The sequence below is a fragment of the Rhinatrema bivittatum genome, chromosome 6, assembly GCF_901001135.1.
Source record: "Rhinatrema bivittatum chromosome 6, aRhiBiv1.1, whole genome shotgun sequence".
NCBI lineage: Eukaryota > Metazoa > Chordata > Amphibia > Gymnophiona > Rhinatrematidae > Rhinatrema > Rhinatrema bivittatum.
In genome coordinates this window covers 331,125,599-331,139,237 of record NC_042620.1, presented here as the reverse complement: position 1 = coordinate 331,139,237, position 13,639 = coordinate 331,125,599, and the positions used below count along the sequence as shown (strand labels likewise).

At 48.5% G+C, this 13,639-nt stretch overlaps 1 protein-coding gene across 1 annotated transcript in view; it reads left to right on the top strand.

Moving 5' to 3' along the window:
* Window positions 1-13,639, top strand: part of LOC115094728 (vascular endothelial growth factor receptor kdr-like) — a 311,596-nt gene that overhangs the window by 85,296 nt on the left and 212,661 nt on the right. Inside the window, exon 4 of the mRNA XM_029607986.1 lies at window positions 7,228-7,352. Coding sequence (XP_029463846.1) covers window positions 7,228-7,352 — 125 coding nt within the window. The remainder of the gene's footprint in view (window positions 1-7,227; window positions 7,353-13,639) is intronic.

Sequence of the window (13,639 nt, the reverse complement as noted above, 5' to 3'; positions counted from 1 at the left end):
CGCATCTTTTTATTTACAATTTTATAATCTCTTTATTCAGTATTTGGTGAGGGTCTGTATGCTCTGCATGTGTGACTGGGACGACATAGTCTGCTAGTGTGTAGTTTTTGTGTAGGGAGCTGAAGCAGCCTGACTTGTTCTGTTTTCCTAATAGGAGGTGTATTGGTGTTTTAGGGTCTGTTGTAATATTTACAGCGTTGCCTTTCCGTAGGCAGGGTTGTTCCTTTTTGAGTGCTGGTAATTAGTGCTCTTTTGCTATGGGAGTGTGGGAGACTGCGCTGTGTTTCCCAGGCTGGAGGCGCAAAGCCACACTGACTCCATCCTTTTTCAAATGCACCTTCACTTTATTCAAAGTTAAGGGAACTTCAGCAGAAGAATGACTGCCTAACCTTTTGAGATATGTTTCTCACTCCCTGGGCTTTGGGTCAGCAGAGATTCACAGGCGCTGCCTCTCCTGGAGGCGTCAGGGGGCCTCCTGAACAGCCTTCCCCCTGCCCTTCCGTGGCTCTTTCCACACACAATTAAAAATGATGCATTTATAATAAGAGATTTTACACCATAAAATGTTCTGGGACCTTGTTCAAAGCCTCTGACCAAGACATGACTCACACAAAATTGACATTGTTTGTTTGGGGGGTTTTTTGTATATTGATTTGCTTTATAAGTTAAATGTTGATTGCTGGCTTTCGCTGGCTGATTTGAATTTTTCTGGTGTATAATTAATTCCCTTGCGTAGGGTATACCCCTCAGGCCTGAGGCTTTGTAATTGCGGTTGAGATATTTGTTGGTTTCAAAATTGAAAGATTTTGCTTTTTCGATGTATTTTGAGAGTGGATTGCTACAATTTTCCCGTGGGGACGGTCCCCACAGGATTAGCCACCCCTCCCCACAAATGAACTGCTCTAACCTCACCGGTAAGCGATGTTCAGGCACAGGAAGGTCCTTATTCAGCCGCTGCAGGGCTCTGCTAGTTACCCTGCCTCTTAGCTGGTTATATGCGACCGGCTGACTTTAAGGCGGCCATTTGTCCAACAAGAGCTGGCCCGGTAAACCAGCCGGCTGAGTCTGAATGTCAGGGAAGCCGGGTGAGTTATCCAGCCAACCCATCTGCTCTCCAACCCGCCCATTCCCCACCCCTTTCTTACCCCGGCTGAGTCGCTCATCCGGCTAAGCGATGCCCACTGACAGCGGCCGCATATCCAGCGGCTCCGCTTAGCTGGCTCTCAGGCCGACATAGTACAGTGCGCTCCGGTGGAGCGCACTGTTAGGCCGCGTTTGGACGCGCGTTTTCGACCTGCCAGCTTTACCCCTTATTCAGTAAGGGGTTGAAAACGTGCGTCCAACCCCCCCCCCCCCCCCCCCCCCCGAAACTAATAGCGCCCACTAATAGCGCCCTCTTCCCTGCGATCCGTCTCCCCTCAGCTCTGCAGGGGCTCGCGCGGTCGGCGCTGCCCAACCGGGGCAAGAGCCCGCTCACCCCCAGCAGTGAGCCAGCAGCAGCAGAATTAAGGCAGAGGAAAAACAGTGAAAGAGGGCTCCAAAACCAATAAATTAAAGAAAGCTGAAAAAAAAGAGAGACAAACGCTGCAACCACGTGGTGAGTTGAAACACTCCCACCCCCACCCCAGCCGGCCTATCCCCGCTCGGATTTGGCCCCTTAAAAGTAACGGAGCGTCCTGGGGCGTCACGCACCGGGCGTCACGCACCCGAAGGAGCGCGCCCTAAGGAGCTTGCTCCTTAGTGCGCTCCTTTGTGAGCCTCTTTGGGTGTCTCTTCTATGGACCCTGACGTATGGGAGACCACCTAACTTGTGCTCTCCTCAAGGACCCCATTGCCACCTAACTCCCACCAAACAGGCTGGCCACAGTCCTCCGCTGAACTGTCCAGGACCAATGACGATCACTTTACTCTTCATACAGAATATAACTATTATCTTCCCAGCTCAGATCTTATCCACCTAGTCTCCCCGACCCGGTCGGATTCTACAACAAACAGCATACCACCGCAGGGTAAGGCCCTACCCCTCCCCCCCCACGAGCCGGACAGCAAGGCCCACCTGCTAGCTTGTATCTATTGTACTGTACCATCAGTGCTTAGCCCTGTATCTCGCACTGATTTTCATACTTGTACTATATCCACCTGCTTTCTGTATTATATTATATTCTGTATGATTTTCTGTATTTTATCTGCACTCCAACTGCATTCTGTTTTATACCTGCACTCTGCACATGTATTGCCTCCACCTGCATCTATTGTATTGCATATCCGCCTGCTATTGTATTGCATCCACCTGCATCTATTGTATTGCATATCCGCCTGCTTCCACCTGCTTTCTGCACATGTATTGTATCCACCTGATAACCTCCCACTACAGCATTCTTCTCAGTACCCACCCCAATCCCAGAGAAAACAAAGCATCCTACCCCCCACCCCCCACCCCCCCTTGACCCTCTCACTCTCAACCCCCCCCCCCCCCGCACCACAAACTACGTTACATAAGAGCCAGAGCTCAGACTCTTTAAACCCAAGAGCCAAAGCACCTCTGCCCTTCATTCCAGTCGATATAACTCCCTGCCTCCATCCCCTTCTCACTTTATACCTCTCCCCCTCTTACTGGCAAGTCTCCCTCCTCAGAGATGTGCCGTCTCACCATCCCTATCCTCCCACACACCAGCCGTCCCAAAACAAATACCACCAGCCATTGCCCAATTATCACCCAAAGATCACTAATACCCATCATGATTACGCCCCTCACACAATTCTTAGGCCTAGCCTCACTAGTCATATCCCTCGTCAACGCCCAATCTATCTGCAAAAAAGCTCCAATTCTTCATGACCTACTTACTGATGCCAGCCCCGACATATGTGCCATTACTGAAACATGGCTAAAAGATTCTGACCACGTCTTCATCAACCAACTCCCCTCTCAGACCTATGATATCTTCTCTATCCCCCGCCTCAAAAAAAAGGGGGAGGATTACTCCTCGCCGCTAAAAAGCACCTCAAACTCAAACTCCACCCTTCTAAACCACCCCACAAACTGGAAATTGGCCTCTTTAAATCTAAGACTATGCAGATCTGCCTCATCTACGCCCCCCCAGGCCTACTTGAACACGACACATCCCCCCTCATAGAATATATAACAAACAACATCAAACTTGACTCTGCAGCAATCATTCTCGGAGATTTCAACCTCCATGCAGACAACAACCCTATCACACCTGCCTGTGAAACACTAATGATCACCCTCCAAGCATTAGGCTTCAAGCAACTCATCACCTCTCCCACACATAAGGCTGGTCACACACTGGACCTCCTCTTTGTCAACAAGCACATCACCTCACACAGCACCCCTACCTCCACTCCCATCCCCTGGTCTGATCATTTCATCATTAACGCCCACCTCCACAACAATGCCCCCTCCTCATCCTCTCTCTCTCGAGATAAAACTCAGGCCACCAGCAAGACTATTGCCTTCCGCAAGCACTGCTCATCGGAAGACTTCTCCCGTGCCTTTGAGAAAGCAAACAAATCCCTGGACCTCTCCAACCCGAACACAGCTTTGCAATCTTGGAATAACATCAATGCCAAGATAGCGGAGGAAGCCTGCCCCATGATACACAAAAAAATACCCTTAGCCAACACAGACAAAAAACCATGGTACACCAAAGAACTCAAAACGATCAAACAGGACCTTAGAGCCAAAGAACGCACCTGGCGTAAAAACCCCACTCCCACACACAAGTCAGCATATAAACATTCATTACACCACTACCGTCAAGCCACTAACCAAGCCAAAAAAGACTTCTACGCAGCCAAAATCCACAATTATCAATTCGATGCAAATGCCCTTTTCACGTTTGTTGCTAATCTCACTGCCCCCCCATGCCCCTTCTCCCCAGAACAAAACGCCAAAGAGAAATGCACAGAAATTGCTAATTTCTTCAAGAATAAAATTGACAACATTCTCCTTCGCTTCACCACCAAGCCCCCCCACCACTTTCCACCTACCTACCAAAACATCCAGAACCAATCTGCAAACGTTCGAACAAACATCTACCCTTGAAATTGAAACCATTCTAAAAAGAATGAAACCTGCTTCCCATTCTGCTGACACCATCCCCTCTAAGACCCTCCTATCTTCTCCCACATCCATATCCACACTTCTATCTGACTTGATCAACTGCTCTCTTACATATGGCAAGGTCCCAGACCCACTCAAACTTGCAATAGTCAAGCCCCTCCTAAAAAAGCCCACCTTAGACCCCAAAGACCCCTCTAACTACCGGCCTATATCCAACCTCCCTTTTGTATCTAAAATACTTGAAAAGGTTGTCAATACCCAGCTCTCTGACTACCTCGAAAACCACAACATTCTGCACCCCGCACAATTCGGCTTCCGTAAAGGTCGCAATACGGAAAACCTCCTTCTGGCAGTCACCAACACCATACATATAGGCATGGACCAAGGAACCTCATTCTTACTCGCTATACTAGATATCTCTGCTGCTTTCGACACTGTCAACCACCAAATACTCCTATCCCGGCTATCAGAAATCGGCATCTCTGGCACTGTACTATCATGGTTTACCTCATATCTCACCCATAGAGAATACCTGGTCAACATTGACAACTCTGAGTCCCCACGCATACCCCTCCTCCAGGGTGTCCCCCAAGGATCCTCCTTATCCTCCACCCTCTTTAACATATATCTTCTTCCCCTCTGCTATCTACTTTCTAACCTCGGTCTCAATTTCTTCATGTATGCGGATGATGTACAGATCCTCATCCCCATGCAAAAAACCCTACAAGAAACTCTAAACTTCTGGGAATCCTGTCTTGCCTCCATTAACTCTCTCTTAGACAGCCTCCAACTCGCTCTTAACACAGCAAAAACTGAAATCATCCTCATTTCCAACAAACTCGAGGTTACCTCACAGGCCTCTACTAAAACTACCCCCACAACCCTCCCCATCCTGCCATCTGTAAGAGACCTAGGTGTTGCATTAGACAAACACCTTAATTTTCATCCACACATCAAATCCCTTCTAAAAACCGGCTTCTATAAACTCCACATCCTCAAAAAGCTCAAACCCCTCCTCCACCTTCAAGACTTTCGCCTTGTATTGCAGTCCACAATCCTATCAAAATTAGACTACTGCAATTCACTTCTCCTAGGCCTGCCCTACGCCACAATTAAACCCCTACAAATCTTGCAGAACTCCATGGCACGAATCATCACAGACACTCGTAAGAGAGAACACATCACACCCATTTTAAAAGAACTGCATTGGCTCCCCATCCCTTTCCGTATAAAATACAAAACCCTTACAATACTCCATAACGTGCTTCACAAAAATGACCACGAATGGCTCAAGGAAACACCACGTTTCCGTACATCCAATCGTCCATCCAGAGCCTCCACGGCGGGCACTGTACACATCCCACCCCTCAAAATAGCACACCACTCAACTACCAGAGAGAGAGCCTTTACCATAGCCGGCCCCTCCCTCTGGAACTCTCTCCCCACGTATCTCCGCCTTGAACCTTCCTTACCCAACTTCAAAAAAGGCATCAAAACCTGGCTCTTCTTACAAGCATACCCTGACTCCAATCAGACCTAAACCCCCTCCACTGCCACTTCCAATTCCCTTACCCCTTCTAATCCGTTGATGCATCCTAGGGAATTGCTGATTTTGTAAATTTGTTAATTTTAACACAGTTCCTATCAATTTCTCTCTCCCCTAGCACTTCACTACCTTTCTCCTTCCCGCAACTTCTGCGCTTACTGTCACCTGACCCCCATCCTCTCCTTTTTCCTTCAATGCTCCACCTCCCCCCTCCCTGTTATTTGTAATTTCCTCTTCCTCCTTTACAATGTTGATTGTGAACCGGCATGATATGTCCTATGAATGTCGGTATATTTTAAAAGCATTTAAATAAATAAATAAATAAATAAACATGCAAATGCATGTTGATGGCCCTATTATTCCCGCGCGATACAGAAAGTAAAATGTGCAGCCAAGCCGCACATTTTACTTTCAGAAATTAGCGCCTACCCAAAGGAAGGCGTTAATTTCTGCCGGCGCTGGGGAAGTGCACAGAAAAGCAGTAAAAACTGCTTTTCTGTGCACCCTCCGACTTAATATCATGGCGATATTAAGTCGGAGGCCCCAAAAGTTAAAAAAAAAGTTAAAAATAAATAAAAAAATTGAAATAGGCCCGCGGCTCGCAGGTTGAAAACCGGACGCTCAATTTTGCCGGCGTCCGGTTTCCGAACCCGTGGCTGTCAGCGGGCTCGAGAACCGACGCCGGCAAAATTGAGCGTCGGCTGTCAAACCCGCTGACAGCTGCCGCTCTTTTTACCGCGGGCCCTCATTTAAATACTGAATCGCCCGCTCTCCCGCAACTTCTACTGAATCGGCCTGTAAGTGCCATTTTTTTAAAATATCGGGCTGAAAGTTATTAGTAGGAGAAGTCCAGGAATGGCTTCCCTTATAATTCACGGGGGGGGGGGTTTGAAGGGTGGTGGAGAGGGGGGAGCGGCAGCCGTGCCATCGTTCACCTGGGCCAGCAGAACAGGTAAGCGCCGGCCCCCGCCGGGAGAAGCGGGGGAAGTGCATTGGCATCAGGGGCGAGAAATACGTGGCGTGGACTGGCGCGGTCTTCTTTCTAGCACCGACGAAAGAGGAGGAGCAGCCTGAGGCCTCGCAACTGAGCAGGCGAGGTGCAGCCGGCTGGACGGGAGGGAAGGCACGGGGGGGGGGGGGGCAAGCGGCCGGCAGAGCCTCCCGGCTGATTTAAAACTAAGCCCATGAGACGGGGGAAAGCAGCAAGGGCTCAGAAGGAGTAGGGGAGGAGGAAATGTATTTACTCGTTTGCAGTGCAATATAAAACTGCCTTTCAGGGGCCGAGCAGGGGATGGTGCTCCCATACTTTCTCCTGAAGGCAAAGGGCTTAACTTAACCTAAAAAACCGATGCGGGCCTTGAGAGATTCCCCCCCTAGAGACCTTGAGGTCGCTAAGGTCGGCATCGCAGGCCTGCTTCGGATACCGAGAAAACAAACCGAAATCCCAGTCATTTTTTGGGGAGGGGGGCAGCGCTAACGACCCCGGAGCTCCCCTCGCTCCTCGGCGGCGTGGGTCTCATTTGTCCCGTCTCCAATAAAAAAAATAAAAATGTGTCCCTATGCGATGTAACCTTGCCTTGTCTCGTGTCCTTCGCAGATCACAGGCAGCCGTTTGTGCAGAAGGGCACCGGGATCCCCAAGGTCATCACCATGCTCAACGAGGAGGAGCTCGTCGTCCCCTGTCGCGTCACTTCCCCGGATTTCAAGGTCACCTTGAAAACGGTGAGTGCACCTTCTGGCAGCAGCTTCGGGTTTTTTTGACGCCGTGCCACGGTTATTATTAATCGCCACGACTGCGATCGTGACTTGGGCGTTTCTGTAGCCCTAACTGGACGCCCCACAGCACCGGGCGGGTGCACCTACGAGGTGGTTCCCTTCTCCGTAGAGCTTACAATCAAGACTCACGGATAAGACAGACAGGGGGGGGGGGGGGGGTGTCCCAGGAAACGTGTTTACCGCAGTGTGCACCGTTAAAATCGACAAGGATATGATCAGGAGGAGCCAGAGTTGAAAGGTTAAAATGCAGGGTGAGAGAGGGAGCAGGATGCACCAGCTCAGAAAGTCAATATTGCAGGCACACGGTGCAGCCGAGTGGAAGGCATGGGAGTCGGGAGCCCGCGGATGGTGGAAGAGGGCACGGATAAGAGCGGCCTGCCCGATGAATGGAGGGGGCGTGGAGGGAGAAAAGGGAGATGCTGCAGAGCGAGCAGGGAAAACTGCTGATAGTGCTTTCAGCACACTTAGCACATGGCTGTTAGATAACACTGCATCTATTATTCCCCATTAGTGCACAGGCCTCCACTCTTTGCTGTTTGAATAAGTAGAAATTGTTAATTACATCTTTTTTTGTGAAAACAACTGTAACCGGTTTAGTTTGAAAGAGTGACTTTTGCAACCGCTGGCTTGGTTGCCTGTGGTCCTAGTTTTCATCAGAACCAGGGCTGGGATCAGGCGCCAGGAGCCTTCACTCACAAATGCTCGGGGATTTCCCCCCCCCCCCCCCCCCATCCCATTCACCTAGTGCAGTCCCGGCGGGCGACGGCCCCTGGACTGGGGAACCTTCCGGAGCCGGGCGGCCACGGGGGCCCTGAATCCGGCCACCGGGTGTAGCCTCTGCACAAGGACTAATGCCTTCCTCCCTGTCCCCTCAAGCAGAGGTCCCCAGCCCCTGTCCTATGGGAGGCCCAGCAGCCAGTCGGGTTTTCAGGATCTCCACAATGAATATGCATGAGAGACAATTTGCATGCTGTGATGCTGGGTCCCCAGGAATAGGGGGATGGGGACCACTGCCCCGAAGGGGTAGGGAGCACAGCTCCGGCCGACCTAGGGAGACGTCCCGAGCCTGTAAACTATTGCAATCGCTCTTTTTTTTTTTATTTTTTTAACAAAATATCCTACGGCTTTTAAGATGCTCCCATTCTGGGAAAGAGCAAATTCTTGAAAAAATAATTACGCTAGGTAGCCCCTAGGTAGTAAGTTTTTAATTTCCAGCTGCTTTGCCAGACCGGCATTCTTCTCCCCCCCCCCCCCCCCCGGCTTACGTGTCGGGCCGGACACCCAGCCTGCGGCGTTTATGTTACGCGAGGACAGTTCTGCGATTACAATCTCGGTGGCTACGGGGGGCAGCGTTTTAAACTGTCCATGTAAGGATACAGTACTGCCTGCACTTTTATTTTATTTATTTTTTTTACCCATAGACTCGGCACCAGCTTTCAAAGCAGAAGTAACCGCGTTCTTCTCCTCTGCCCATATTCAAACTCGGGCTAAAAGCTCATCTTTTTTTGGCGGCTGGCTTTTAAATCACTTCTCTAAAATAAATACGTTTCCCGCAGACTTGTGCGTGTTTGCCCGGGCGCCTCTGTACAGCGCTGCGTGCATTTTGTACCACGGTCATTTGCATCTTTTTTTTTTTTTTTTTTGCGGGTAGATTTTTTTGCATGAAAGGTCCGTGGGGAAGATCTGAAAATGCTGTCTGTGCGCGTGCACCTTCCCCCCGGGAGCGCACGTGTACTAGTTCTAGCTGCGCCGAGGGAGGGCAGTTATCAGGCAGCCGTTTAATGCATGCAAAATATGGGATTTGCAGGCCAAATAATGTCATTTTATTTCATTTTGTATCGGGGGGGGGGGGGGGGAGTTCTCATCCGAATTTTATTTTGTTGATAGGTTTTTGTCATTTTAAAAACATTTTTTTTTTGTTTGACAAATAGTGGTGCCCTAAAAATGATAGAAAATAAAAAGTGAAATTTTGTGCTTTTTCTGTCATTTCTTTTTTTAAATGACTTAAAACGATACAGACAATGTTGATATCATCTACTTTATCATTTAAAACGCAGGCACATCCCTATTGTAAAGAAACTTTGTACCTGAGGAAACTGCTCTGGAAAAATGACCTCTGTGCTGTGCAGCACAAATGATGCCAGAGACCAGGGTTCCTTGAAATCCTGGGGTCTGTTTTCGGGATTTTTTTTTTGTATTTTTATTTTGACAGAAAACGTGAGGTTCCCGAGAGCCCCCAGGAGCCCTCTCTCTCTCCCTCTCCTGGTTTTATGAAATGCGTTATGACGCGCGTGAATGGGATATGTCTGGGCCCCTGCTCTGTGCGGGCTGGGAGGGGGGTTCAGACTGACGGATGACCGAGATGGGGGGTTTTTTTCTGTGCAAACAGTAGCAACGGAAAGATCATTAGGTTTTTGTGAAGCTTGAGCAGACGTACGGAGAGAAATGAAAGTGAGCAAGACAAGAGACCTCCTCAGCCCATCAAGGAGCTCCGAAGTGTCCCCCTGACAATTTTCCGCGGTCCCTGCCATGGATAATTTATTGTTACTCAGGCTAACCCAGGAGGCTACATCAGGTAACATGAAGGATGATTAATAACGCGCCTGTTGAACTTTAATGCCCAGGTCGTGGCCTGGATTTATTATTAGGATAATAAGAAAGCTTGGAAAGAGAGTAAGGATGAGCGGCCGGAAAATGTTCAGGGGTTTGGGGTTGGTTTGTTTGTTTTTTTTTGGTTTGTTTCATTCTTATTCATTAAAAGGTGAAGCTTAAAAGCCGAGCATGTGCCAAAATCGGGAGATGGGGGCGCCTGCGCGCGTCCATCCGATTTTATAAGACGCCCACACGCGCACAAGGTCCGATGCGCAAATATCTCGCATGGGGGGGAGGGGAAGGGATTGGATGTGGGCGGGGCCTGGGCATTCTGGGGGCGGGGCCACAGGATATGCGTGCACGTGGCTACCTCGGCACACGCTCAGGGTCAGCTGAGCGCAAATTTACTTCTGCCACGGAGGTGGTGTAAGTCTCAAAAAAAATTATTTCCAGGCATCTCTGACGTGTTTGAGGGGTCTGGGTTAACTGGCGGGGGGAATGCAGAATTAAGGATCAGGGGGCTTTGGAGGCCCTGGCTCTAAACTGGGCGTACTGGTGGACGGTGAAACCGGTCATGGGCTGGGTGCGCATCTTTTCTAAAGTCGTGCGTCCCAAAGCCGACCAACGCCACTGAGTGCGCACCAGCTTAAAATTAGGAGGCACGCAAACACATACCAGGGCTATGTGTAGGACATATAAAATATGCCACAGATCTGGCCATGCGCCCATATACACGTGCATACGCGAGCCCGCGCGCTCCTTGTAAAGTTACCGTCCCCGGGTTCATTTCGTTTTGATGCCCATTAAATTGTATTAGTGCGCACCAATGCGATTTAGTGCACCACTAAAAATTGAAAGCAATAAAAAAAGGTTGCACATCCCTAAAAGCCAGAGTGAAATGCTAGTCCCGAGTTCCTAACAAAAATGGGAAGTTACTTCCAGCCTGAGAAGGTTCAAGCTTAGGAGGCAGAGACCCCTGCTGTGTGAGGCGGAGGGAGCCCTCTCCTATTACCATGCTGTGCGGCAGCTGACAGGAGCACGGGCCACATAACACAGCTCTGTGGCCACTGGGGGTTCTTGTGCCCATGGGATCCATCCCCTAGGCAAATTTTGCTTTGCGCACTGTAAATTCAATTGTAAAATAAAATGAGCAGAAACCGTGCACTGACTCAGAGAGCCTAATTAAGTTTTGAACAAAAAAACCTATAATCTAGTTATGCTTATATGTCTACCATTATAATATTTCTGCTTATTTTGAATGTCTGTCCACCTTCTACCACTCGCTATAACTATGAATGTTTTACCTGCAAAACCATTTTGATCCAGTGATTCTCACCTGGAATGACGGTCTGTAAAACGTTAAATGACAAGTAACCCTGCCGTTACCCCTTACAGGCCAATGTCAGCTGAACTTCAGCACACGTTTGCTTTATTCGTATTCCAGATAAAAGAGTTGGCACCCAGTGCAGTAAGCCAGCGCATCGGGGAGCTAAAAAGGCATGGAAACCTGACAAGGGGCCAGAGCTGCAAAACCATCTCCATGCGTAAAACTGGGCTTTACCTGCATAAATGCACTTTACTTGTTAGGAACTTTTGGCGCTCGGGTTTTTTTTGCACGCAACTTTAAGTAGCTCAAATTATTTTCTGCTCACAGCAATACTCACAAAGCATGGCTTAGGCTCAGAATGCACCATCTATTTATTTATTTAGATATTTTATGCACCATCGTTGCAACGGTTTACAAACGTAACATTCATAGCTATAAATCAACAAATAAAGACTGATTGTGTTTTCTGCTTGTAAATCCTGAGAACAAGATCCCGGCTTCAGTCCCATAGAGACTAGCACCAGCCCCAGAAACTTGACTTCGCTTCTGACCAGGGGTTACATTTCCGGTGTTAAAAAACCTCCCCGAGTTAAGCTTCCCCACCTCTCTGCATAGGGAGTACTAGCTAATGCCTTGATTAACGTGGGATTTGCATGGAGGAGCTCTCATTTGTGCACACACACTCTTTTTTTTTTTTGTGTGCTACATTCCTTGTTGCATCAGGAGTAAAGTTCTACGCACGGAAATGTTCTTAGCAACCACTCGTTAACATACGTGCAGGGCCAAGCTTCACCTTTTTACACGGGGACCTGAGGCACTGAAGGAGGAAGTGACTTGCACACTGGCTTACGGGGAGCCTGGCTTCCTTGGTTCTCAACTTTCTGCTCTATCCCTTCAGCTTTTCCTTCTCTCTGTACAGCCCTGGGCAGTGCGTCATCGGTGAGGGAACTGAATCCTTGCTATTGCCCCACTCTGGTCATGGCAGTAACCACTTGGCCTGCTATCCTTGCTCAAACTAAAGATACCTCTCAAGTGTTAGCAGCGCAGGCTTGGCCAACTACACTGCTCTGGCTCTGGCCCTTACCACTGGGTATTCTGGTAGTGAATGTATTCTAGTGCACCTATTGTGGTGCTACACATATTCTAGTGCACCTATTGTGGTAGTGAATGTATTCTAGTGCACCTATTGTGGTGCTACACATATTCTAGTGCACCTATTGTGGTAGTGAATGTATTCTAGTGCACCTATTGTGGTGGCACACATATTCTAGTGCACCTATTGTGGTGGCACACATATTCTAGTGCACCTATTGTGGTGGCACACATATTCTGCACCTATTGTGGTAGTACACATATTCTAGCGCACCTATTGTGGTGGTACACATATTCTGGTGCACCTATTGTGGTGGTACACATATTCTGCACCTATTGTGGTGCTACACATATTCTGCACCTATTGTAGTGGCACACATATTCTAGTGCACCTATTGTGGTAGTACACATATTCTGCACCTATTGTGGTAGTACACATATTCTGCACCTATTGTGGTGCTACACATATTCTGCACCTATTGTAGTGGCACACATATTCTAGTGCACCTATTGTGGTGCTACACATATTCTAGTGCACCTATTGTGGTGCTACACATATTCTAGTGCACCTATTGTGGTGCTACACATATTCTAGTGCACCTATTGTGGTAGTACACATATTCTAGCGCACCTATTGTGGTGGTACACATATTCTGGAGCACCTATTGTGGTGCTACACATATTCTGGAGCACCTATTGTGGTGCTACACATATTCTGGAGCACCTATTGTGGTGCTACACATATTCTGGTGCACATATTGTGGTGGTGCATATATTCTGGTGCATATATTGTGGTGGTGCATATATTCTGGTGCATATATTGTGGTGGTGCATATATTCTGGTGCACATATTGTGGTGGTACACATGTTCTGGTGCACATATTCTAGTGCACATATTTTGCTTGTGCACCCTTTCCAGGCTCAGCCTGCCTCTTTTTGGCTGATTGGAAGCTGTGCAGAAGAGCATTCTGTATTGGAAACTATCAGACATGCCAAAATCTCTGAAAGATTTGGATTTGGTGCGCACATCTGCTCTGCAGAATGCTTTTGAGTTATGCTTTTAAAGTGTTCACGTTCCAGCTCATCCTGGGAGTTTTCATTTCCCTTACAAGCAGCAGTACTACTAGCCAGATTCTTTCAAATGTCAGCCTGCCTGTTTCTTGGCACATTAAATGTTTCCTCTTTCGATCTTCTGCCTCTATCTCTTTTTCATTTTTTGGTC